At 45.5% G+C, this 27,256-nt stretch overlaps 1 protein-coding gene and 1 long non-coding RNA gene across 4 annotated transcripts; one reads left to right on the top strand and one right to left on the bottom strand.

Annotated features, from left to right (window-relative positions):
- Positions 1-1,114: 1,114 nt before the first annotated feature.
- On the bottom strand, positions 1,115-5,712 carry PDP1 (pyruvate dehydrogenase phosphatase catalytic subunit 1). Of its 3 annotated transcripts, XM_057403021.1 has the most exons (3): positions 5,650-5,712; positions 5,150-5,184; positions 1,115-3,119 (listed from the first exon to the last, which is right to left on the bottom strand). In XM_057403021.1, the coding sequence occupies exons 2-3, from the start codon at positions 5,178-5,180 to the stop codon at positions 1,462-1,464; spliced, it is 1,689 nt and encodes a 562-aa protein (XP_057259004.1). In that variant the 5' UTR covers positions 5,181-5,184; positions 5,650-5,712; the 3' UTR covers positions 1,115-1,461. The 3 variants fall into 3 exon arrangements, with proteins under 3 accessions (XP_057259004.1, XP_057259005.1, XP_057259003.1); XM_057403022.1 differs by lacking the exon at positions 5,150-5,184 and having other exon boundaries at positions 5,650-5,703; XM_057403020.1 differs by lacking the exon at positions 5,650-5,712 and having other exon boundaries at positions 5,150-5,323.
- A 6,730-nt stretch (positions 5,713-12,442) lies between these two features.
- LOC130595912 (uncharacterized) lies at positions 12,443-17,151 on the top strand. The gene is made up of 2 exons (XR_008971431.1): positions 12,443-12,771; positions 16,721-17,151. It is a non-coding gene; the product is annotated as an uncharacterized LOC130595912 (long non-coding RNA).
- Positions 17,152-27,256: the final 10,105 nt, after the last annotated feature.

The raw sequence follows: 27,256 nt of genomic DNA, 5'->3' as shown, positions 1-27,256 counted from the left end.
AACAGAAACACCTTTGTAAACTGAAATAAGCTGATCTACAGTTCTCCAGACTACAGGAATCACACTACATGTGTTCTGCCAGTCATCAAGGGCTGGTAGCTCAGCCAGCATTTTAGATTTAAACCTTAGGGCAGGTTAAAATAAATCTCTATACAATGCAACCAACCTAGAATAACTGTAATTGTAACTGCTAAATTAGTTGCTGTCCCTAGTTTTTACAGTTACAAGCCCAACAACTTTAGGCACACAAGTTATAGCCAGTCTTTTAAGTTCAAATTTAACCATTACAAGCTAGGGAGACCCATTTCAGAAACTGCTCTTGTGATAGCATTCTAGACTTAAGAACATGCATACACCAGCTGCCCAGAAATACAGAGCTGCTAATAAAGAAGCTGCTAGCAAAAGCCACTAAACATGCACACATTTTTTTAACCTGACTTACAAATATTAGTTCAAGTGCAAGACATTAAATCTGAGCATTTGAAATAGCCAAAGGGGAAATGAGTGCAAACTACAAAGCCACAGAGGTTAGCAATGACTTCCTGATCTTTTCAGATGAAAATTCAATTACTAGGTAAGTTACACCAGACAGTGCAGAGTCCATGAAGGCCATGAACTGTAGGGAAGCCAACAGTCTTGACCAACAACACTGACTTTCTGAGAAGCCTGAAAATCCCTTCATATTGCAAGCTGAGACTTCCACAGAATTATCTGTTATCTTACTGCATGTTGTAATGTATTATTGCCCTACAACTTGTGCAGAAGCCGACAGCCAGCTAACTATTATTGCACAAGTTTAGAAGCTACCATGCATAAGATACAATTAAGCTCTAACAGAATCTCAGGTATTGATTATGGCTTAAACCTGAAAGTCAACACTACACAATTATCCTTAAGTGAAAGACATTGCGAGACAACTTTGTTACACTGAAGACCTACTTGGTTAAAGTAATCTTTTGCTTAGAAGAAACAGCAGACAGCATATTCACAAATAACCATATCTACTTTGCAAGAATTAGCCCTGTAAGAATAACTTTTTTTAAAAAAGAACACTCATCTTTTCTTTAAGATTATGTGTAGATACTTGCAGATACGTATAACCAGGCTTTTCTTTCTTGAACAGCCAGATCTTTGATAGTTAATTCTTTATCCTCCTTTCATCCCTCATCCAAGCCTAGCAAATTCAAGACATTATTCTAGCAGCATTCATGAAATCAATAGTGCAAAGTTATTACAAAAACTTTTTTACAAGCTGTGACATCATCTTCAAGTTTTTATTGGGTCAATAGCATTTCCCAAGTATTTAGAGCTCTAGGGGAAGGCAGAAACAATAGATTTGCTGAATTTAACAAGCAACAAACTTGTTTGCTGAGGGTTTTGGGAGGTTTTTTTGTTGGGTGGTTGTTTTTTATTAGCTGGTCATACTGGCCATTGTTACAACTTTGGTAACTAGTTCCTAGCTTAAACTCGCAGTTCCTCATCTTGACATGCACCTGTAACATGCGAGTTGAACTGCACCACAATAATTGTAATGTCATCTCTATACATTCGAGCCAGCTCTTCTGGCAGACTCAGCATCTTGGACAGTCGCTCATGATCCACAGTGCCAAACTCATTGTGACCCACTGCATGACGTATCAGGTGAGTCGCTGCATTCTGATCTTCAAACTCTGAAGAGATTCTCGCTCTCCTTTCTGTTAAGAGACCATGCATTTGTCCCAGAGTTACCTTATAGCCACCAACAGCTATTGGCTGTTGATGGTGAACACCAGTGAGGTACTCCCCAACAATTCTAGCCACATCTTGCCTGTGCATAGTCTCCCACAGCCCATCTGTGGCCAAAACCAGAAACTTATCCTGTGGCCGTAATCTGTGATATATGACTTCTGGCTCAGCTGTAAGGTATGGAGGAGTGTGAAAGTTTGGAGGAATAAATTTCGTATATTCATTTTCATTCAGCTGATCTGGGCCTGATTCTATTACTCTCTTCTGTAGTTCAATGCTCCATTTAAACTTCACATCACCAAAAGCTCTGAAAGGCATCAGGAGACCTAAGAGACGATCCTGTTTCACAAGATTTTTCTCTTCAGACTTTGGATGTTCCATTTTCACACGCTCTACTTCATTTTTGTTTTGTGCATTGTGGTCATAGGACAAATTAACTGCAGACCAAGATCCATCTTCTTCCTGAACCCCAAGCATTGCCCTACTGTCACCTGTGTTTGCAATATGCAAGTCAACACCATCCACATGGGCCACGCAGGCAGTTGCACCAGAAAATGCTACTCGCAGTACTAGGTAGTTGAGAAAAGAATTTGAATCTCCTACTTGAGCTTCCAAAGAAATATCATTATCAAGCCTCTTAAAAGCATTAATTAAAGCTTCTTTCACATCAGTAGTCTCTCCACTGTTGAGATCAATCAGCTCCTGCCAGTAAGTTCTTAGACTATTGAAGTAAAGCTTGGAAGCTTCTTTGCTAAAGTAATCATTGGGATGCTTGTGCCACTGTAAAATGGGCAACAGAGCTCTGCCACTTTCCACAGCATCTTCTATTTCAAGTAAAGTCTCATGAGGTAACAAAGAGACAGCAATGTAATAAAACAGTCTTTCACTGACAGCTTGAGCACAGGCACACCCTGCATGGCCATCAAATACGCCCAGAAGCATCCCTCTTGTTTGTAAACAAGTGGCAGCACTCCTCCTGTCTTCTATTGGAGCATTAGCAGGCAACTGGTTGCTATCAAAACCAAGAACAGAACTTACATTTTTACCATCAAATTCTGGGACTTTGAAACTGTACTCATTTGCCTTCAGAATGCTGTTGACCTGTGGAGGAGTGAGGTAAAATCTCTGTGGTGTGGAAGCATAATCCTTTGCATGAATAAAGTGATTAAAGTTCTCCTTTGGCCTATAAAGTGCTGCAAATTTCTTCTGAGGTGCATATCTGAAGTGACTGTGAGCAAAATGAGATGATAAACAACACAGATGTTTATGGTGGCAGTAACACACAGTACTGCCTATTCTGCTCATCTCACAGTTACGGATCAATGGAAACAGATGAGCTGGTGCTGGCATGGCATCAGACAACAATGGCAGCCTGGAGCTTCGGACTGGAATTGCTGAAAGACAAGAGAACAACTATGCTTAGGGGGACAGCTAACAATTTTTTCCCCAGAGCCCTGTATTAAGACATTTACAGTCTCTAACAAAGTTGCTTACTATATAGAGTTCAGTTTCATGGGTCTTGAGAATGAGAAGGTATTAAGAGGTGCTTTTTTATAGATACTGCATTGGGCTGTAACAAAACACTATACCATACTTCAGTTCAGCATACATACTTTAATGATTATACCCACTCAGCTGGCAGGAAGTGAAAACATCATCCAGAGAAAGCAGCTTCAAATAGAACTTAAGACAACACTTAGCATGGAACACTCTATGGTTTTGCCACCTTTTACAAGAATTTTATGGAGATTTGTTTTCTGGTGATTTCCCAGCTGACAAAGCTGGCACACAGGGAGGAAAACTCTATAAGGTTGAAGAGATAAAGTATCTAACAGCATGATTCAAGAAAGAAATTTGAGATGACATACAACTGCTTAGACCACAAAAAGCAAGCAGTAGGGTGACAGACAGCAGATATTCTTTAGGCAATCACAAGTCCGTAGCAGGTTTTGTTTCTTTTTTCCCCCTTCCACATGTAAAACTTCCAGTTTGTGTGGCACCATGGTGTACACATACCCTAGTATTAAAAACAGCCTGTCTTTACTTAGCATTTAAATTCTTATGCATTGACCTCTCCCAGGCCTTGTACTGACAGCTATGAAGAATGAACTAACCAGTTTTCTGCTGTTCAAGTACCAGGAAGAGCTCTAGCTGTAGTCCTGTGGACCACAGCCGATGCCCAGAAACTGCAGCAGTGTATTGGCTTGAACTTCCAGATGCATACTGAATTTGTAAGCCATCTGCTTCCCAGAAAGTCTGTTTCTCCAGCCTAGGCTTCACACACATACTGCATGACAGCAAAAAACCTGCAACTCCAAATACAGATTTTTTTTTAATCTACCCCATTGCTTTTCAGTTACAAAGGGAGCTATTTTGGTAGGTGTTCTGTGTATGTCTTCACAGGACTTCTAAAAGCAGCAGTTTTGCTTACGGAACCTCAAAGTTCTATGGATGTGCCCACACTTCAGATTCAGCACTAGTCTCCCATAAGTCTCCAACTGAATGGACACATGGTGCCACGACAACTGTTCTGACAGTTATGTTATTGATCCATGATGAAGCAAAAATACAAATGCACTGCTCTGAAAGTGGCTCTGCAGTGCTACCTGAGGATGTTTTGCTGATTTTTAACCATTAGTTTATCAATTACATGAAATCGAACAAGTAGTAAGAAGTTGGCTTCAAATTTTCCACAGCCAGTATCATTTACGGTAGATCCATGTCGTCTTAAGGTATCAGCCTGTCTCATGTATCAGATTTAATAAATCCTAGTTGATTGAGAAGTTCAAAGCTCTGCAGCCTGAAATTATTGAAATCTCTCCCACTTACATCCACAACATAGATACCTCAAATATAACTAAGACACTCCAGATGGTTCTTAAATTATTACTTTAATATCTCTTATTTCTTACAAAAAGAGATTGAGCAGAAAATTTTACAATCAAACCACAATTTAAAGAAATTAGAACCAAGACAGTGTTAAAATACCTCTCCAAGCCCAGGACAGGGTACAAATGCTACTTTTCAGGCTACAAATTTAATATGGACAATACTGAGTCAATGGTCAATTTATGGGGTTTGCAGAATTTATTACCCTTTTTTCTAATAAAGGCTTGTTTTAGCTGTACTATTAAGGCCAACCAATGCTGCGCTAAAAGGTATTCCCAAACACCTGCCTAACTGTGCCAGAAGACACCCATGGCTCCAGGTCAAAACGCTTATCCCGGGTGCCTTTCACACACTTGACAGACCTGAATCAACTAACGTGTGGGGGAGGAGGAGCAAGAAACATTCAACACAAGCAGAACCGTTAAATCTTCCCTCCAGCCAGCTCTGAGCCCTAGGACACAGCCTGGTCCGGTAGTCCCTTCCCCAGGTCCCATCCGACCCCAGCGCTCCTGCGAGTACCGGTGGAGATACATACCGATCCGCCTGGGCCCAGGACACACACACATTCTCCTGTCACAACAAGAAGCCGCCAACATCCACAAAGCAGAAGCCCGGGGTGGGGGGCGGGGAAGAAGCAAGACAGAGTTTGTTAGAGGAGACGAAGAGCTCCGACACGGAGGGGGAACGACAAGAGAGGAGACACGCACACAACGCAAGCCGCGATTCTGAAGGCGACCGGAGCTGCCGCTGCCCGACGGGAGCGACCCAGCTTCCCAGCGGCAAGCCCGGAGCAGCCCACGCAGAGCCCCGCAGCCAGCGCCCGCTCCCGCGGCTCCGCGGAGCGCCAAGCCCCCAGCCCTTCCGGCAGGAGCGAAGGGCCGCTCCCGCCGCCGGTGCCCGGAGTCGCCGCGATGGGGACTGCTACCCCCTCAGGCGTCGCGCGTCCCCGACATGGCCTCCCCTTCCCAACCGCCTGCCCGCCTCCGGCACGACCCCCTCCTCCCTTTCTCCGCCCCAGGCCGCGCGGGCACAGACCTGGCCCCTTCCCGGACGGCTTGGCCCCGGGGCCCGGGCGGAACAGGGAAGTCTCTCGAGTTACCGAGCAGCCTCTAGACTCCCTCACACATCCGCCTTCCCCTCAACTACCGCCACAACCACCTCTCACCCGCGGCTGCCGCCCTGCGCGGAGCCTTATAAAGGCCCTGCCGCCCGCGGGGCACCGCCCATTGGCTGCTGGGGAGGGCAAGGAGAGCACGTGACACGGAGGCTCGGCGGCGGTTGAGGGATGTGGGGGAAGGCGTGCGCGAGCATTGCGCAGGGGTGGGAGGGCGCCAACGCGGTGGTGGCGGCGCAGGTCCACTCGGTGCCTGTGAGCGGGGCGCCCGCAGCCCCTCAGGCCTCATTGCCCCGGGAGCCGAGCGAAGCTACCCTGGTGTGCGGGAGCCGCCTCTGGGAGAGTGGGCGAGGCGCAGCGGGGCAAGGCAGCCCTGCGGCAGCCGCCTGCCTCACGGGGCGCTAGGCGAATGGTAGAGGTGGCGATTCGCAGATAAAACCGGAGGAGCGCAGTCCCGCTGGCGCCAAGCAGAAAAACCGAAGGGAAAGCCCATCCCGTGTGGGGAAGGCTCGAAGGGGGACCACGTCGCGTGGTGCTTGCATAGCCAACCTGGCAGCAGCCTGCCCCCCGCTCCTCTGACTGCAATAGGAGTCATTTAACTTGTACCTGTTGCTAAGACTAAAACTGGGAACGTGTCTAAAAACTTCTGTAGGGTGTATTATCGACTTGGAATTCATTTTAAAGAATGGGAAACGTGTTGGTTTTTTTCCCCTTGAAATGCTCAGAAGTGCCTTTAACAGCCGCGAAGCACTGCAACTGTGCAAGAGAGCTCTGAAGCCTGTACTGCAGCATTTGGTTTGTTTTAGATTTGCTCCCCGATGTTTAGTCTGCACCAAGATCCCTGGAGGTGAACAGGCTGCATGGAGTGCAGGGGCCTCTGTATCTTGTGCTGCTGAGAAAACTGCATTTGCTGCCGCCGCTGCCAGGAAGAGATGGTTTGAGGGCAGTGGTTACCAAGAAGGAACAGTCCTTCCCCAGAAGAGCAGCACCTATCGTTCTGCCAGTGCTGCAGGAACAGCAGCCTCCTCTCCCTCCTTTCTGTTAGAGACAACCCTGTCCTTGTTGCACATCTCTAGGGCAACGTTCAATTTTGCATACACTTTTGAGATACTTTGATTCGACCTTACTCTTCATGTAATTTTTTTTAATATGGACAGTATATAAATTTGACAAGGTTTTGACTTCCTTCTTTCTCTCCTTATAGATGAATGTGCTCTCATGCCTTTATATTTTCAGGGTGGCTGGGATGCCCATTTTGCTGTGTGCTGTTGGCAGCAGATGTTCGGCTAGCCTGTGCAGTGTTGCAATTAGCATTCTATAGAAGCTGTAACAAATCACAGATATTTTACTATACTTGCATCTTTATCCACGTGGTAGGATGTTTATAGCTATATACTGAAACCAGTATTGTAAACAAAGGAGAATCTGCACTTAGTGCCCGAAAGACTCCAGAGGTCTACTTAGGATATCATAGAATCATTTAGCTTGGTTTTGGAAGTGACCTCCAAAGCTTATCTAGTCCAGCCCCCCTGCAATGAGCAGGGATGTCTTCAACTAGATCAGCTTGCCCAGGACAACATCCAGCCTGGCCTTAAGAGAGTAGACATACTGCCCTGTGACCCCATCTGTGAAAACCAGCTAGAAAGATAAAACTATGTCATCCTTTAATATGCAAGTCTTCCACAGTAGTAGTTGAAAGCACAGAGTATTAAAATGATTATTTAGTGGTGTTCTGTGTGACTTTTGTGACATTTATTTGTTTATCCAGAACTGTACACCATCATCTTCTCTTTGAGGTTTATTTTAGAATAAAAAAGGGAAAAAGAAAGCATCTGACAGACACCATTGTACATTAAAGACTTCATTAAACAGCACTGAAGATGAATAATTTACATTCCCTTTTAACAGTAGCACATGCTTAGAAATAGATTGGCAGAGAGTGCTGTAACAAAAACTATTTACATAATTTTCTACTTGCAGCAAGAGTGTAAAGCACCCAAGTTTAGAAATGTTTTTAAAGACTATGTAAGATGGCACAATTAAGACATCCTCTTACCCCATCAGAAGGTAATGGTCTGTGAGAAGACAGACTGTGCCTGGGTGTACTTGAGTGGTAGTTGGATGAGTAGATACACAGAAATGAATTGGGGTGATGTCACTGCCAATCACGTGTCTTATTGGAAGTAAGGGTTGACTATCCAGACAGAATGTTGCTGTCTAGAGTTGCCTATGGTGAAAAAAAAAATCTACAAAATAATTAGCATTTAGCCCTTTTGATCTTCAAAACGCCTTATGACCATTAGTTCAATTCCCCATAATGTGCTGTGAAGTTGAAAAGTTATTGTTATACCTCCCAGTTTATTTCCTCTGTTCAGTGCTTTCACTTCCTAAGGGCAGGAGAGGAGCTACTTCCAGAGCTGGTATTGGAAGCTGTGGCTCCCTGTCTCACAGTGTCCTGTTGATACCACCTATCTCTGTGAACAAAAGACAGACTTTGAATTTTAAAAGCCTGAGTGAGAAGAGAATTCGGCCTCAGCAGCCACATATAAATCCCACAAATGCAAGACAAAGTACTGAAACTTGGCTGACATTTTGCTCTTCAAGCTGGCGTGAGTTTGCTGGTGTGCCAGAAGTTGGATGTTGCAATCAGACTGGAAAGTTAGGTTTTCCTTTTCTTCATCGTGCTGCTGCCAAGACTTTTCTGTGCACTTGGAGCAACAGTCCAGTGTTGCTGATTGTAAAGAGTAAGAATTATTCTAGTGAATAAAAACACGAGGTTCCACATTTAACATCTTACATCAAGGACTGATGGAAAAGCAATTACTTGTAACCTCTTCAAGGAATGGGAAGTCTCTCGCTTCCTTGGACAGCAGCATTACCATCTGACTGTAACAAAAGACATCAATTCTTGTCTGCTGTGCCTGTTGCCAACTGTGGGTGATTGTGCACTGCAGAATTGATAGGCAGCTGTGCATTACCACTGCAGGCAAAGTGCTGCAGTAGTTACCCTGAAGCTGGCTACACACATTTCCATTACAGATCATTAAAATCCATTTTTATTTTAAATCGTTCATAATAACCTCCTAGATTAAATAAGATCTTGTGTCTAAGATATAAATATGTTACTGATTCAGTTTTACTGAAAGCAGGTTCAGGATCACAGGGTAATACTTCAAATTATGTTGTATCCCCCTGACTCCTTAACATTCTTTACAGTGTCTTTGCACACAGTGTTTGAGAAATGCCATTTTGCTCCTGTGCCTGTTGAAAAGAGCAGTCACTCATAAAACCTGTCTCAGAACTGTGTGCACAGATCAATCACTTCCACATGGCATGCTGCTGTACTAACCTGGAGCAGAAAGAAAAGAAACAGAAGAGTCCTACAAGTTTTGAAAGAGGAAAGAAAAGCCTAACAAAGGGGAAAATAAGGGAGCAAACCATGCCATGTACTGAATAAACAGGAAGAACAAGACAAGACTATGCTATCTTTCCTCTCCCAAAAGCATAACAGGAGCAGTGACAGCAATGTAAAATGCAGTAATTTAGCAGAAATCAGGAACATCACATGGTGAAAATACATGTGTCAGCAGAGCTCAAAGCAGACAGCACGTGCAAAAAGGAATGGCCTGTGATCTTTGGTCTGCTTCAAAGGGTGGTTTTGGTTGTATGTTCAGGCATTCTGTGGCCCTCTCAGGGAGTGTTTGCTGTGAGTGATGTGTATGGCCTCCTCTAACACAGCCAGGTTCCCAGGCACAGTGAATGTTTCTGAGGCTTTACAATGAACCTTGTAAAAGGTGATTTTTTAAAAACATCTCTTAAGAGTATCAACCTTAGAGCAAACCAGCAGCACTGAGGCACATGGCTCGGCTCTCCCCTGCCCTTTCTAAATCGGAGGCTAGTCGGGAATCGGAGACAATTGCTTTCAGTGGGTATTTTGCTGACACTGTGGGACCTAGAGATAGCTGTATTTATTTTGACCCCCCTGGAGGCCCATTGCATCATCACTCTCAGTTCCCTTCTGAAGTGCAGCAGTGAGTGGGTCTGGCTTCATCCAGCAGCTGGGATCCAGCTTCCTAGAATCTTGAGGCTGGATGGGACCTCTGGAGGTCACAGAGCCCCAGTTGCTGCCCAAAGCAGGGACAACTTCAAAGGTAAGTCAGGCTATTCAGGGACTTGGCCAGCCTGTTCTGGCCATCTCTGAGGACTGAGGTGCCCCAGCCTGCCTGGGCCTCAATTCCAGTGCTTCAACACTTTATTTGTGAAGATTTTTTTTGTTGTAGTTAATCAGAATTTTCTTTGCTCAGCTTCTACCTATTGCCTCTTGTCCCTCAAGACCATCCTGTTATATTCCTCAATCTCATTAGCAGAGAACTAACTGAATTTTTTGCATCAGGTAGAATAGTGCACTAGCTTGCATCCTTCACCTGGGTTAGTCTTTCAGGGTTTGGTACCCAGTTTGAGGAATACAGCATTCGGACAATTTGATGAAATAATGGGAATTCTGTAGGAAAATGTAACTGGAAATTTTTTTTTTTTTTGCAAGCCTCAAGAAGGCTGTTTTATGCCATTTTCAGTGTCTGTGCTATGAGGAGGCCGTTTCAGGATATCAGGAGGTTGGCTCCAGCACTTAACTTGGCTCTGAAGGGGTTGATCCCTTTTCCAGCCCTAGTTCATAGTGTGCATTTTTCAGCTTTATTTGTTACAGTCATTTAAAAAAGTAGCTACATTTGCAGTGTACGAACAATTCAGGAGACTGCAGGGGAACTAGTGGAGATTAAAGCTGGGAGGGAAGGGGAATCTGCCTGTATTTTTCCAGACAGAGAATAGCTTACAACAGACAGTGTATTATTTACCTAACGTTGCTGAAACAGTGGTATCTTGGTTTCATTTTATGATACATGATACTTCTAAAATAAAAGATTGTTCAGAGACTGGTAACTGGATACAGCCTTTTGTCTTTACTTCAGGTCACCAGTCAGGAGATGGGAAGTCAGCGAATGGTCTGTACACACAGCTGGCTGGTGTGAGCTGTGATCTTGCTAGGTAAATGGCAGTGTCAAAGAATAATGATTTCTTCAGCAGTGAGGAAAACCAGCCAGTGCCAGTGAGTAGAAGTACTGGTGTTATCTTCCTAGCATGCGGGTGTACTTTGGAGTGGAAAGTAGTTAGAGAAGACAGAAATTTAGATTTAGAACTAAGAGCAGACTCTGAACCAGTCAATTGGATGTCTTGAGGCCAGGGGTTAGATCAGGCTGCATTTCCTTATGACAATGAAGTTCAGAAAGATACCAGAGGTGACCTCCTTCTTGCTCCTCTTTGCTTTCCTGCAGTTCACTGATGCCTAAATTCTGGGAAAGTAAGACCCCGATGGTTTGAAATTTGTATTTGATGAAAAAATACAAGCATTAGTTATTTTGTTCTGTAGAAGACAGATGAATTAAGTCACTGTTTCCCTTGGTTAATAAATAGAGTTATTATCCCAAGTGAACCCACCTACATAAATATTTACTGTTTGCTTTATACTGTACCTTTATATTTTTAAACAACAAAACAAAAATGTATTTGTCGTTTTCTCTCACCTTCACTCTGGTTTGTCTGCCCATCCCTAGACAGTGTGCCTCTCAAAACAAGAAAAATACTTTCTCAGTGGCTTGGAAAGGAGATAGCTTGGGTCTAGCCACAGACAAATAGGAGAGAATGTCATCTAGCTAATAAGTAACTAATATAATAACTTAAGAAGATCTGAAATCTTTGGGCTAAATGATTCTGTTCTTGCAGGTAGGCGCCCTGAGCAGAAGGTTACAGAGTGCCAGTTGCTGCCTCTAAGAGAAGGAGCAGTGGATTTCTGCATGAGTGTCATGGTTTAAACCTAGCCAGACAGCTTGTTCACTCACTCCCAGTGAGTGGTGCTGGGCTGGAAGCAATCGAGGCCCGCATCCCCCCCCCCCCCTCCCCCCCGGGGGCTCTCCCCTTCCCCACTCCCGGAGGGATGGAGAGGAGAATTGAAAGAGTGCAACTCCCATGGGTTGAGACAAGAACAGTCCAGCAACCAATGTACAACACAAATCACCACCACTACTATCAACTACAACAATGATAAGAGAAAATAACAAGGGAAGAGGATATGATACCACCTGCCAAGAAACGAGTCTGACCCAGAAGACCCTGTGTCCTTCTGGGTAACTCCCAGTTACCCCCCACCCCGGGCATGACGTGCTGTGGTATGGAATACCTCTGGCTACCTTGTGTCAGGTGTCCTGTCTCTGCTTCCTCCCGGCTTCCCCTCTTCCCTGGCAGAGCATGAGGCTCACAAAGTCCTTGGTCAGGGTAAACATTACTTAGCAACAACTGAAAACATTGGTATTATCAGCACTGTTCCCAGGCTGAAAGTCAAAACACAGCACTGCACCAGCTACCAAGAAGGAGAAAAATTGACTGCTATTGCTAAACCCAGGACAATGACCTGCAGCTGGACAGTGATCATACTCGCCTGGAAAAACAGACAGTGGGGGCTGAAGGTGAAAATTACAGTTCCAGGGACTAAGTTTTACCCATTACGGTATTACACAGTAAGGTAGGAACCAGCAGAAGAAGCAACACTATGTCTTACAAGAGAAGCTGGAGCTTTGTTTATGGTATTGAAGAACTGGAGGTAGACCCTTCCTTCTGAGAGATCCTGTTGTCTCAGCAGAACAAAGATGTGCTCCTTTCAATCAAAAGAGAAGGCCGGACTATGACCATTTCCAGCATGCCTGCTTTCAGGGTGCCCTTCTTGCCCTGTGGAGTTTTATAAAAGGTCGTTTAGGGATCCCCAGTCTAATTTTGCCCTGGACTGGTCCCTGGCTGCCTTCCCTGGCTCTGGATCCCATCCCAGGGCTGGATATAGCTTGCAATTCCGAATAACACACATACTCAGTTGCACAGATCAATGATATCCTGATGGACAGGCCAGGGAGGGGGTAGAATTTCCCAGGTTTCTCCACAGATGGGCTGTGCCTCTGAGGAATCTCCAGAAAGACCTGGGATCATCAGGAAGCCATTCAGTAAGTGTAAGGAGACTGCTTCCCTGCGTGTTGTTAGGAGCTCACAGCATGTATTTCCTGTGGATGATTTTGGGTTTGCAGCTTAGCAGCCCAGGCAATTTACGCCTTCCTCACAATCTTTTTATTCAGTGTGTTTCAAATATCCTGGACTACATCCACACTGCAAGCTCAGTGTTTTAGAGCAGTATTTTGAGAGAAAGGATTATTTTTTTTCTATGATCATTAATGCTAAACACTGGGACGGAACACCAGCCGCATCAGGCTGTTTCTTTAAAACTTTGTTGAACTTCGGATGTGTCTCTGCAGCCCACAGTTTTGTATAACTGCAGAGGTTTGATCAATTTGGCTGGGTGTTATATAATCAGTCTTTTATTTTCCTTTTGCTAGTGATCATGTTATGTAGGCTTCGTTCTTCAATTTCACCAACCCCAAGGCAGCCTGAGTCATGTGTATGAGGCTCTTTTTTGCACTGTTGTGTAAGGTAGTGAGTTGCAAAGGTCATGGGAATGAGTTATTTAAAAACTGAAACATGCTGGGCTCTATCCAGCTTAGAATAGATAAGCTCAGAAAGACATTTATGTTTTAAATTACAGCTTTGGTTACCAAAGACTGGTTGACTTCCAAGTCACTATTTCAGTTTCCTTTGCAAACAGCAGTAGCACACAATATTCCTGTTTCGTTTGTGTATGATGCTGATTTAATTATACATTCACACAAGACAATGAATGATTTACTTTCAGTCCTCAAAAAAATGTCTTCACAAATACTGTCATCACAAGCGCAATCTTCATGCTCATTCCTTTTCAGCACTCACAGCAATTAATCTCCCTTACCATTTGTTCCCAATGGAAAACATTAGATTCACGGTTGAAGTGCATACTTGAGTGCTTTGATCCACCCAGTGGACAACCCAGTTGTAATGTCTCATTACACTTTTGCATAATCAGGCTCAATCATACCAATGACATTCAGCTAAAAGAACAGGTAACTGTGGAGTCCCTAGGGCAGGTCCATATGTTTCTGTTCACTTTGTTGCCTGTATGGTTTAAGCCATCCAGCTGTACCCTCATTTATAGGAAGTTCTTTCTTGCTTCTGTCTTCCTTCCTTTAGTTGAGGGCATGGCTCCGCACAGCACTCAGAGCCAGAGCAGCAGTCTCTGGCAGATGGGAAGGGCGCTGCAGCAGGGCTGGTGGGAGCAGGAGGGAATGCAGCGCCACACCCTGGGAGTGATTTTTGTGCTTTCGGTCAGCGTGTGTAGCTATCCCATCATCATTTTCACCATTTGCAAAATCCTGCATGTGTGGTTGTAATTCCCTCCCATTTCCATGCAGCAAAATGTGATCAGTCTGTGATCCCATCAATTCTGGTCGGAAATAGTAAGAGAAAGTTACAGGATGAGAAAAAAAAACCACATAAAATTGGTTTGGAATGAGGAAGCCACTAAATGTCTGATTACTGAAAACCAAACCAGCACAATCCACCTCCCAGAATATTGCACCAGAATCACAAAATTAAGTAATAGCGCGTCCCATACAGGCTGGTAATACAGTGTACTAATAAATAATATAGACAGAAAGTGGTTAAACCCCAAGTTTTGGATTCACGCAACTGCATGTAAGAGAAGAAAAAAAGCCATAAAAAATGAAGCGTAGAAATGAAAAGGGCACATCAAAATGAGTTCAGGGACATGACACTGAAAGGAAGGAGAACACTGCGGCAAAGATCTTCATAGAGAAGGCTTGAATGTGAGTACAGGTGGGCTCTTGCTGTTTGCCTGCCTGCTCTTTGCTCTGTTCAGAAAAAGCAAGAACTTTGTACATGTCTTTTTAAACAAAGGAATTGTGTAAAGAATAATGCTCACATCTACTTCAGTAAACCAAGTACCAGCATCACAACTTGAGGCGATTGCTAGGGTCGAAAAGAAATGGCTATAAAAAACAGCTGGAATAAAGAGAGCAGGGGCTATGAAGCTGTAAGGGTTTAAAGATGTGAGATTTGTGGTTTTGCATTTGTGGGTAAAATATATAAGATTCAAAGGTTTATGTATTTCTTGCATGCTAATAATGAAAGGATGCTTTACCCAGAGTCGAAAAGCAGTGTCTCGGGTTAATCTGGAAACCACCAATTGAATCTGCTATCACCTGGAAACTGGCAAGCCTCCTTTCCTCCAGAGGAGAGCTGTAAAGCCAGGCAAGAGGAATCTGCAAGGAGAAAGTCTGGTCACTTCTGTAGCACTGCTCTCATCCTCCTGAGCTACCTCAGGTCAAGCAACTGGAAGACAGCATGTTCTGTAGGCAAATGGCTCCTGGCAGGCAGTCAGTACAGCTGCAAATACTACACTCTGTGCCAAACATGAGTCTGTAATTTCTACTACTCTCCAGTTGTCAAGTTTTTGGGGACACCATTTAATAATTTCCTGAGAAAGCAAAAGGTGCCCACTGGAGCTAATGATGCTTTACTTGCACACGTGTTTCCATGCGGGAAGTGGCTATAACATGCAGCTGGAAAACGAGCAGGACTGATTCAAAATGACAGCGATGGTGGTGATGCAGGAATGTGCTGCCAGGCAGTTCTCTGAGTCCCTTTGTCAAAGAGGAATTTTCTTCTGACTTGCTTTTCTCAGACATCCAAATGAGAGAGCAGATGTGCCTCAGGAGAAATGAGAAGTGTGTTAGTTTTCATTAACTTTTAATTTGAGGCCTGCATAACTGAATGAAACCATTGTAGTAATCTGGAAAGTGTATCTGAAAGCTCCGTTGAATCAGAGATAATTCCTCCCCTCTCTCAGAAAAGTACGTATAAAAAAGGTGCTTTGTTCAGAGGCATGGTGTCCCCACCACCAGTGGTGGCAAAGAGTTTTCTCCTGCTTGACCAGGGAGAGCAGCTCTATGAAGTCATTTTAGGCTGCTACAGAATTCCCAGAGCTGTAGTAAAGGTCATTGTGTTGTGTCCTTCAGCTGTGCGAAGTTCTGATTAGCAATTCTGCATCATTGACGACTCTGAACTGCTTCCAGACTGCGATATATTAAGGCTCCCATGTGCACAAGAAGTGCACCCCCCGTGCCCAGCTTGTGCTCAAAGGCATGGGACCTGCTGCACAGTGCCTAGGCTGTAATGCTAACTGCAGCAAGGCTCCCTCCCAAACATGCGAGTAGCGTCAGGAAAGGAAAGTTTAAAATGTTGCTTTGCTGCCAGGTCTTCCTCAAAAGAAAAAAAAAAAGTGGGCTGGTTTCAAATACAGATGACCTATGAGAACAGACAGGCTTCTGGGTCTCAAATGCCTCTCTGCATGCCTGCAACCAGTAACGATCCCTCTTGTGGACAGGGGCTGTGTATATGAAACAAAGAAAATTTAACTAAGGGAAAAGGGACTACAGCATGACTGGTGTCTCTTCCATGCTGTACCATTTCCAGGATCATTCCTTAAGGCAATCTTTAGAGCACTCACAGTGCCAGACTCTCATGTTTTCAGGGTTTTAGTATGCCTGCCAGGCACCTAGCCACCTCTACCTGATGTTTTGTGAGCATGTCCAAGCCTGTTCGGCCTTACTAGCAAGGCCAAACTGTCAGGTGTAGTATGGTGTTTTGAAGCCATATGTCCCTGACCTCGTTAGAGCTTCAGTGGTAAGAGTCCTGCCAGAAGTCTGCCCATCCCTGTGAACTACAAATTCCTTCATTCTTAAGCCACTAACCAGTCTTGTGTGGCTGAGGATTAGGTTAAAAGCTTGTCAAGTGTGGTTGCTTCCATATAGCGCATTGGTATAGTGAATGTTGAAGTAGATACAGTAGCTGAAGTACTCTACTTCTTTTGGTCAGTAATAGTCAAAAAGTGAAAGCTCATTTACTACCTGCCTCATGCCAGGCAGCTACATCAAATATATAAAGAGGAAAGGTTTGGTTTTAATGCTTGAATTATTTTTCTCTTCCTTTTGCTTTATCCTTTGTCAGCTACAGTCTACAGCACCAGAAGAATAGACAAAAATGCTGTATGAAGCAGAGTGGAATGACAGGCTTGTGCCACATGCCAGGGAGCAGTCAGTGACTGAGGCGCCTCCCTGACAGCCCAGAATATCAGAGGATCTGGGTATGGAGAGGAAATGTCACTATATTGATCCATTCCTTCTGTTTTGTGTTCTGTTAATACCACAGTACTCCTTATTCGAGCTTACGTATGGGTAGCACGGGGGACCGTGACAACACAGCTGAGGCTGCTGACGCCAGCGAAGGTGGGAGGGAAGAACATACATTGAAGGGAGAGAAGAATCTGTGGCAGTGCCACCTTCTGATTTTGTGCAATCCAGGAAAACTAAGATACTCTTGCTGACAGTGCCAGCTTTTAGCAGTGACTGCACAATTACAGGACACTGTATTAGAATTTATGTTAAAGCTTAATTTTGGATTTCACCTCTTATTTTTTCCTTTGCCTGTCATCTTGAAATGTATTTATTTCCCTTAACACCTGAGCACTCTGGAAAAACTTGTCCCTGTACTCGACATGATCAGGGAATGCAGAGGCAATGTCAAATGATTTCTGCAAACAGGAAATTCTTAGCAAGTCCAATTTTTGTAAAAGTCTTTGAATTTGTAAGCCAGTGACGTAGGAAGTTTTTTTCAGGCTTGCTGAGTGCACTGTTTTCCTGTAGTCCCAGTTAAATACTGTGAATGAAGGTTGCCATAGTTACAGCAGGGTTCAGAATTTAGCTCTATTGTATTGTAATTCTGGTTTCTTATCTCACTGTTCCTGCTCTGGGACAATGAAAGACACATTACCATATCTGTAATTAACCATGATGCAAAATATTTTGTTCATTAATTTAAAAATGCTTGAGCAAATGTGGGAGAAGAGTCATTTTCCATTCTCTCATGTTCACCAAAAGCAACATGGCACTTCCTGCACCCACTGAGCATACCTTCTGTGCATAACTTTAGCTTAGACCTTAAAATCTAGTTTGGTATTTTAATTCATTGCAAAAATGTACACCACAAAGTAAACAGGTACGCCCATGTCTTTGTTTTATAAAGGATATATTACGTGTAAAGACCTGCATTAAATTGGTGTTTATAAAAGGTCCCAGTGTGCCTGGAGTCAGCAGGTCTCAACACTGACATCTGGGTGGTTTGGATCAGATCTCAAGATGGTGGCTGATAAGCAGGAATTGTCAGAGACTCCATGTAATATCTCCTGAAAAGTGAATGCCTTCTCCTCTAGTGTCCTGGGTTCCTGTTCCTGTCTCATAAGGAATGACAAGGTATCTATCTGACTGTCAGAACAACTTGTCTCCATGAGCTGCTTGCTACCACATCAGAAATGACACATGAATAATTGGTGATGATTCAGGAATGTTTTCAGGGTCCTGGGTCACTACAAAGCAGATTGGGAGCCAAGTCATGTTGCCCCACAGCTAGGGCTTGGCACATCTGTGTCTGCTCCATGCTCACCGGTGAGAGCAGTGCCCACTCTGGGCTGCTGCTGCTCACGGGTATGAGTGGGGAACAGAGCAGTGGCTTAGCAATGCAGCTGCAATGATATATCCTCACCATGCTCTTGCTTTCTGCCACTGCATCTGTCACCCACAGCCACTCCTTCCTTGAGCCCACTGTTATGTTCTATGAAGCCTTTGCCAGGACATTGTGACTCCCACAGCTGGAAACAGAGAACTGTTCAGTTTTTTTTTCTCATTGCCTTCGATAGTGCTGGTTCAGTGAGTTGAATCTGCCCAGAGGGGAGGCAAAGGGCTGCTGGGTTGGGGTGATGGGAGCCACTGACTCCTGGGGAGAAGCAAGGGAAGCAGGTCTGCCTCTACTCTTGGCTCCATTTTATAATCAAGCTGTGCCTTTTGAGCTGAAAGGTATGTATTGCCATGGGATTTGTTAAGTAATCAGCATCACTTCCTTAACACAGTAGTGAGAATAAATACGCTCTATTCTCCTGAGATGGTGGGTGTGAGAGCACATCCACAGTGTGAGAGGGAGCAGAGCCTCCTGTGAACATTTTCCTGGGATTTTCTTTCCAGACAGGAAAAAGGCACTTGCGTACCTTACAGAAGGGGTCTGCTGGACATTTGGCACAAACCACCATAAACTGACATGAAGAGGGCTTTGTTTTGAACATGCTAGTTGATGCAATGCTGGTGGAACATTAAAGAAAACCAGCATTTACCATGCTTTAATAGAAAATCAATCTCTCAGATTTTATGCACATCACATCCCCATAGTGGACATAATGAAATATGCATTTCATGCCTGTAGTGAAGTACATCTTCAGTTCACTTGCAGCCTGTGAACTGTGATGGCATATGCTTGGCTGAGCATTGCTGCTGACTGGTTGCTGTGCAAGGATGCCTTATGCCGGGGGCTGAGCCGCCTGGTGACTCACTGGAGTAGAACGCACACGAGAAAAGCTCATTTCCCCAGTTACTCAGAGGTGAAGTATTTTTGGATCCCCGCCTGGTTTGTGCTAGGAATACTGAGGATGTTTCTGTTTTTCTGATAAAGTTCCCTTAAGGCAGACCGAGAGAGATCATTGCTGCAGTTAGTACAGAATTCTCTCAGCTGACTTTTCCTTTCAAAATCAGTCTGCATGGCTCTGCCTGAAACGCACCTTGAAACACAGCATGGTTGGCTTCTGTGTCAAACACAGAGGACTGCATTTCCTCTTTTATCTTTGCTTTATGTTTAATCCCCTATAGCAAACTGGAATTGAGCCCTCCATCTGAAACATGGACCTTAGGAAATCTGTAATTTTTCAAGCCTTGATGAGTAATTAGAAGATAAAAAGTCATATATACATAAAAAAAAATTAAAGGAATAAATACATATTTAGCTCCATTAAAGCTATCCAAAATAAGGAGTGGAGTTAAAACTATGTTTTTAATTAAAACCAAAGCAGTGAAAGGAGTGCCCAGACCTTCCCCTACTGAAAATCTGATGAGGCTGACTGAAGTAGTGCTGGAGATGGAAGTCAGCTAATAAAATAGGATGTGTTCTGCACTCAGGTGTCTCTGCACAGTGCTGACCTGCTTTCATGACATCTGGATGTGAGTGGCTGAGTGCAGAACTTGCTCTGACAGCAGCAAACATGGCAAAAGCAGACAACCAAAAAGAAAGATGTGAGAGGCTGATCAGCCATGGTTCTGATGGACCAAAAAAGGCACCATGCTGAACACGGTGAGGATTTCTGCCTGCTTCTGTGTTTCTGCTGGAGGCACAGCACTGCAGCCTTGCTGGCAGATGTTTTTAATGCACTGAAGCAACAAGGTGGTCTGGTAATCAAGTAATGGTAGGGAAAATAGAGTGATACATCATGCCAGAATATATTTGCCATCAGAAGGCATCTCATAACCCCCTGCTATAGGCACCAAGCCTCAGTGTTGACAATGAAGGCTTTTCTCCCCCCAAGCCCCTCATCTTTCCTTATGTTGTCTTCTCTTTTGTTCCCCATATCATTCACTCCTTTAACGTACTGCAGGCAAAAGAAATGAGGTGTATTTAGTGCCTTTCCTCAAGTACCCTGGGGCTATGGGACACCTTCTCTGCTCTCAGCTCGGGGTCTGCCACCCTTCTCAGCTGGTGTTCCTTTGCTCACACCTCCACCATGTCTGATGCTAAACCAGAGCTCCAGAGGAACTTGTAGGTATCTGATATGGTTGTTAATGAGGATTCAAGATAGTGTTTATAACTAAGCAGACTCTTAACCACAGGTAATCAACCAGAAACAGCAATGAAAGCACTTCAGAAGAAGCTTGTAAGCATGTGCCTTGTCCCTCTGGGGGCTGGGTAGTATGTCTGTCTGAGACAGGTATCTTCAGTTCTGCACAAAGCCCCTCAATGTCACACCCTGAATATGAGCCCTGGAGACTGGGTTTCTTTGAGCTGCAGTGCTCAGTGTTGATGAGGCATCCAAACAGCTCAGCATGGCTAAGGAGATGAGGGCTGGGGCTTGTCACCATGTACAAAAAACACTTGGAATGTGCAGAATAGATTTCACTCCCTCCAGCAGCGTTAAATGACCTGCCAAGTTGGATGTACAGTCTTGCCCTGGGTGCTGGAAGGAAAGGTCTACCCAAAAGAAGAGAGTACAATAGTGATACGGAGAAAACTCCAGGAACAAACTTGCCGACAAAGCTACAGCTGAAGTAGAATGTCTCTTGCTCTGCCCTGTCTCTGGACCTCATACAGGCAATTTCAGCCTGGCATACATTAGGAGAAGCAACACCTGTTACTATGACACCTTGGAAATCATCAGCAAATAGCTCTTATAAACATCAGAGGAGAGATAAGGACCTGGATAAAAGGATGAATTTTGTGCCCTCAGTACGGTGAAGCCAGCCTTGAGGGAGTACGTTTTCTCATAAAAAATCTGCAGGAAAACCTTCAGTTCCTGCAAATGAGAGGAAATAATGGAGAGTTACAAAGCCCAAGCACTCTCCTTTCCCAGGAGTGGGAGGACCGGTGGTGAGTTTCACACCTCACAGACCACAAAGCAGATGTCCAGTTTCAAAATGAAGTTTGGATAGTGTGAGACCTGAATGGAAATCCTGGGGTTTAGGTTTGCTTAGGGTTTGTTGTTCCTGTCAACTTCCTTTTTATTCCCCAGGAATTTACTTTTTTTTTGTGTTATCCAAGTCCTCTTCAACACATCCAGGCTCCTCGTGGCATGGGCATGGAAACCCTGACTTGGTGTGAGATGGTATCCTTCTGTGCTGCAGGGAGCTATAAGCTCTGTTCCTGTGAAGCATTACCAGGCTTCCCAGCTCTGGGAAATAAAGTCTGAATTACTAGGAGCCCCCAGAGGTGCAGACACAGGAGTCCCAGGCAACCGTGCAGCTCAAGAAACCAGCAAGGAGTTCAGCAAGTGGTGAGAAAATACCTGTTTCTTGTTTCTCAGAAGTTCATTGGAAACAGCTCTGTTGGTTCACAGCCTGCTGACTGTTTCATCATTTCATTGTTTCATTGATGGGAGAGGAGCAGCATTACAGGCAGGAGGCAGGTCCTTCTTCACATCTCCTGCAGCTGGCTGCTGGAAGGCCCTGGCACTCCCCTTCTTTGCATGATGTAACAGGGCTACTGGGGCTTGTGTTATCTCCAGAGCAGTTTCTAATGCATTTATTGACAATGACAAAAGCCCATTTTTGTTTGTCAGCAGAGGCCCTGTGGGTGTGAATTAGCAGGCTGCTCTGCCTCCTGCATTATCAGCAAAATTGCCAGCTAAGCACTGACTCCTGGACCCTTTCTTTGCCAGTGTTTGGCAATGATGTAAGGAGCAGAGCAGCAAAACAAGTTGCCTATTTACATTTTGCTATGCTGGCGGTGAGAAAAATTGGTTAAAATCACATTCCCTGTATCATATACCCTATATGTGATACATAGGTGTGTATATAGCCCCAGCATATGATTTCCTGGAAGTATTTCTGGTCATAATAGATCTGAAATAAGTGGGGATTTGGTAACAGCTACCTACTTTGCTCAATTCACATTTCCCAATAAATCTCATAAGATGTAGATGGCAGTGATAAGAATCTGATGTCCCTGGAGTGATTTGCATGTTGTTCCATATAACAATACATGTCTATAAAACATATACATACAACAATATGATATAACAGCTTTAACTCACAATGTTGTAAGCATAACATTAAAAAAAAACACATTAATTTGAGATAATTACAGGGAGATTTTGTTTAATTAGGACCACACTATTGGAAATACCAGCTCTGCCGTCTTGTCTCTTCGACTTCCTCATTTGGCAGGACAGCAGACAGCACAGAGTGAAGTATAGGCAGCACGGGAGGACAAAAGACAGACGAAAGAATAGCGCACACCAAAGGCACAGAATGTTGTAGGCTGAAGTAAATAAACATGAGTAAATTCATGGTAACAAATAAAATAGTGAATATTTAAGGTCACCTCCTGGCAGGAGGAAGTTTTATAAGCTGTTATTTTGCAGGTTTTTAATCTGCAGTTCTCTGGCCACACAGACATATATCCATGTAATCTTTCACATTTACCTCTCTCCCTCCATGAGATCCTATTCCATACGTATTGTTTTGGAGTCCCTTTAAGGCACACTTTCTGCTTTTGTAGGACACTTAAAACCCAACTGGAGTTCAGTGCAGAGGTTGTCACAAGCAGAAGTGGAAGGCTCTTTGGCTTCTGCCTCAAAATCATCCCCTCAGCAGGCAGCAATGGCAGGTTCTGATACGCGGCCAATGGACAGGGGGTTGCCCGCCCAGTGTCTTGCAGTATGGCAGTAGGCAAGAATGTAATGTTTGGGATAGGCAGGTGCATAAAGTGGGGAAATGTTCTTGAAGAGCATGGAACAGTGAACTTGGGGGCTTAGGAGGGAAGAGGGGTTCAGGGTGGTAGCCAAGCACCCCCAGCAACATGCCCAAGAGCGGTGTGACAGCTGCTCCTTGTCCCTTGGGCACAGGGCCGGCAGCACCGAGCTCCTCCAGCTCATCTTCCTGTGGCGGCAAGGAGTTTCCTGATGAGCAGTGCCCGGCCTGGCAGCAGAGCTGCTGCTGCAGTGTGTATTTGGCCTAACGTGCCGCCCCGCTGCCAAAAGGGCTGTTTCGGTGACACAGAGCACTGGGAGAGAGAGGAGGGGTGCCAGGGAACACCCTTCCTCCCTCAGCGCCCGCCACTTACAGAGGTGTGTCTTCTGGCCTGCTTTTCTATGCCCCCCCAAAGATGCCACCCTCAGTGAAGCCAGCCCTGACAGCTCTGGCGTGTTTTGGGAGCGCAGCCCCTGGCCTAGCAGGGCTCTGGCACTGTCATGGTCTTCCCAAAACACTGCTCTGAAGTGTTCAGTATCTCACTGAAACGTGCATGCTTAGGTGCAGGAAGAAGGGTACCATCAGCTGCAATGCTCTGTTCCGCCTAGGACAGGCAGCGCAGCCTTCCAGCAGAGCTCATGGCACAGCTGGCTGCCCGGAGAGCGGCAGGCTGCTGCTGCTGCCAGGGAAGGGCTGCACTGAGCCCCCTTTTCTCCTCACGGTACAGGAAGTTTTAACTTCTCTAACAGGTCACCAGCAAGACAAGTCAACACTCTGGGACTGGGCAAACAAGGGGGAGGTTCTTGAAATCATTTCTGTTCCAGGTTTGGCTTGGGTACAGCCTTCATTATGCGTGTGTAAACCCAGAGAAAAACTGTGTTTGATTAACAGCGTAGTTCGTTGGGAGCATGAGTGCTTTCCCCTGCTCAGAAATTAACCCTAAAAGTAAGTACTTGGGGAATAAACTGTGCAAGAGCCTGTGCTATGAGGCAGAAAGAGGCCACCGGTGGGGTTTCAGCATGTGCTTGGTGGGTTTTTCTGAGAAAAGCATTTACAGGCACAAGTGTCACCAGCCAAAGCAAACAGGGCAATTTCCCCTTTGCTTTAGATAAAATCAGTCCTTGGCAACAGGAGAGAGAGCTGCAGCATCACTGGATTTTGAATGGGATGTGAGCTTTGAGCAGTTTTATGGCTGCTTACAGCCTTCCTTTAAACTCTTTAGCAATGCCTTGGGGCCAGGAGCATAACTGGACCCTACTGGCTTGGGCTGATGGTTACAAACGCCCGGGGGCCAGGGGAGCTGACCTTTAAGCTGCCAGCATGCCCCCCACACTGAGAACCATCAGGTTGGTTTGGAGAGGTAGTCTGGGGAGAGAAATGCACTTTGGGGGTACCCAGGCCTGTGTCAGGAGCCCTGCAGGAAGGTGCTTGCTGCTCCCCACCTTGCTGATGGCATAGGACTCTACAGAGAGTTTGATTTGCAATGCCTGGGCAGGATTGTATTATTTAGGTTGATTCGGAGAAAACTCCAGGAACAAACTTGCCAGCAGAGTTTCAAGTTGACAAGCAGGTATTCCTTATTGCGGCACCGGGAGACACGGGGGATAGCTCCTCCTAACGTGTGTCCCCGAATTGCTATACAGGTCATCCCTATATGGTCGCTGAGCATATTACATCATTTTCCAAAAAGTTTCCGGCATGCATACAAAATTGTGGTGGTCTTTAAGGGTCGTTTACTTTTCCCAACAAGCTTAATTAACATTACAGACATAGCAATCATCCTGGCCGCCTACTTACCAGTTAGTTTAACTGCTCTCATCCTGGGCATCTGCTAGTCCGGGATGCTCCCTAGTAGGTGCTTACACCAGCTTAACGGGTTTACTAACACCCCAAGCATAGCAATCATCCTGTCCTTTTACTCATCAGTTAGTTTATCTGTGCCCACCCTGGACATCTGCTAGTCCCAGATACTCCCCATCTCCAGGTCCTGTCCTTCTATTCTGCTTTTCTCACACCTTTTGTACTGAGGTCTTGAGGGCCTGAAACTATGTCAACTACCTTCAAGCACCGCAGTTATTTTCCATTACAAAGCCATCAAACTTAACATTACTTAGAACTGATTACATTTTGTATTTTTGTGCCTCCTTGTCTCAAGATGCACATACCCTCTGCTGGCTTCTGTTCTTGAATTAAAATGGCATCTTCTGTCAGTAAATACATGTTTCCTGAAACTGCTCCAGAGTGCTTTTTGGCCTGTTAAGATGTCCCATGGAGAGGCAGATGAGTTTCCCTGTTTCTTAGCAGGAGCTCCAGATGGTTTTGCTGTTTATCAAAAGGAACCGCAGACACACAGCCTTCCCCTCAACCCAGCACGTGCACAGCCTTTCTCTTGCTGTTTACCACATCATGGGAGGCTTTTCACTTTGTGCATTCAATTTCTGGTGGTTTCACCCTGAGTGACAAATGCAGCCTCGATGGCTCTTGAAGCAGATGCAAGGCGTTCATCAGAGAGGGGCTTGGGAGGAGCTACTTGCTCACGAAATCGTTTTTTTTTCTCATGCAGGAGTAAAACCAGTTGCAGAGTCACGAGTCAGAGAGTAAGGCACTGGCACAGGGTGCCCAGAGAAGCTGTGGCTGCCCCATCCCTGGCAGTGTTCAAGGCCAGGCTGGATGAGGCTTGGAGCAACCTGGTCTAGGGAAGGTGTGCGTGCCTGTGTTTGGAGCTAGACAATCTTTGAAGGACCCCTCCAACCAAAGCCATCCTATGGAAGCATATCAGGCTGCCTTGGCTGGGCACCCACAGGCAGCCAAACGTGGCCACACACCCAGGAGGGAGCCCAGGGATCAAACAGGAGTATCAGCGTGTCTAGGCTCCAGACACCACACCTGCAGGCCGCAGTCACGTATGTACTGTGGGTGTCCTGAGCCTTTGTCACAGCTTGCAGATGGCAAATCCAGGGCTGTAGGCACCTTTCTCAAGACATGCTGTATTTGCTGGGACAAGGGAACCTCTCTGGTAATACTAGGATCAGATCTGAATACAAAACTGTGTGAGAAGGTGTCAGCACAGGGTGGGTGCCTCTGCTGCATGGGCTTGGGGTCCCCCACTCTCGTCCCAGCTCAGTGCACATCAGGCAGGCCAGTTGCAGACAGCCAGGGATCGCGGCGGTACCAAACAATCAGCACACATTTACTGCATGCTCCTCTAATGACAAAGGGGCTTCAGGGAAGGAGCACGCTGGGACTGCTTTGTATTCCCTGCACGATGCAAGACAACATCCAGAGGAGCTGGTGGACCTGAGCTGACACTGAGGCTTGCTCTGGTGCATTGGGGCCAGGCTCGGCCCCCTGCCCTGGGAACCTCTTCCCAGACCTGGCTCCTTCACTTGCTCCTCCTCTCAGCTGGTGCCACCAGCATCATCCTGGCCCTGCAGGGCAGCAAACCCTGCCAGGACTCCTTGCCTACTGACAGCCCTCTGAGCTGCTTGCCCGTTTGAATCCATCTCAGTGCAGCCGTAGCACAGACAATGTGAGGGGCCAGGGCTGGTTCCCAGCGGTGGGCTGGTCTCTAGGGGTGTTTGTCACTGAGCACACACACCCGCAGTGCTGGCTTGCTCTCCTTGCAAACTCTATTATACCATCCTTGAGCTGAGAGACCAGCAAGGGGTGTGAAAAACAGCTAGGGTTTTGCACTCCAGCATGTACACGGGCACAGGAGGTGGAAACATCCACCTCCTCTAATTACACACTGCTGTTTCCAGTACAGCTTTTGTAGCTACCAGTGTTACCACAATGACTTGGGGGGGGTTAAACCTTCCCAAATTCTCTGCACTCATTTCAAGCTCTCTCAGTTAAAGCAGCTGCAACTGAGCACTGCTGGAAAAAAAGGGAAGGTGAGGAAGCTAAAAGCCTCAGGAAACAAAAGCTATTCCCCAGAGGGGATCAACTCCTTTCTGCTCCTCCATCTAGTTACATTTAAATGTGTCTGCTGCTTAACTGCATCCTTAAGCATCCCAGCCCTTCCCTGGTAATGGTTGCTGAGGCTGCAGCATTGCCCCTGATGACAGTGGTGGGGAATCCAGGGCTGGGTCAGTGGAGCTGGGAGCACCCAGTGGCACCATCAGAAGAGGCTCCATTACCTCATATGCTCTTCTGGCTTGACATCTGGTGAGAGGGGGCAATGAATATTGTTATTTCCAAGAAGCGTGTC

This window comes from Pezoporus wallicus, unplaced genomic scaffold (assembly GCF_028554395.1).
Source record: "Pezoporus wallicus isolate ANWC-B61680 ecotype Strahan unplaced genomic scaffold, APGP_CSIRO_Pwel_v1 contig_2456, whole genome shotgun sequence".
NCBI lineage: Eukaryota > Metazoa > Chordata > Aves > Psittaciformes > Psittacidae > Pezoporus > Pezoporus wallicus.
This window is presented reverse-complemented; position numbering and strand designations above follow the sequence as displayed.

Bases quoted from the DNA above. Each gene is read 5' to 3' on its own strand.
- PDP1 (XM_057403020.1), bottom strand. From the start codon at position 5,210: ATGTTGGCGGCTTCTTGTTGTGACAGGAGAATGTGTGTGTGTCCTGGG. The intron at 3,120-5,149 runs GTATGTATCTCC...CTTGTCTTTCAG, and splicing joins TCCTGGGCCCAGGCGGATCG to CAATTCCAGTCCGAAGCTCC.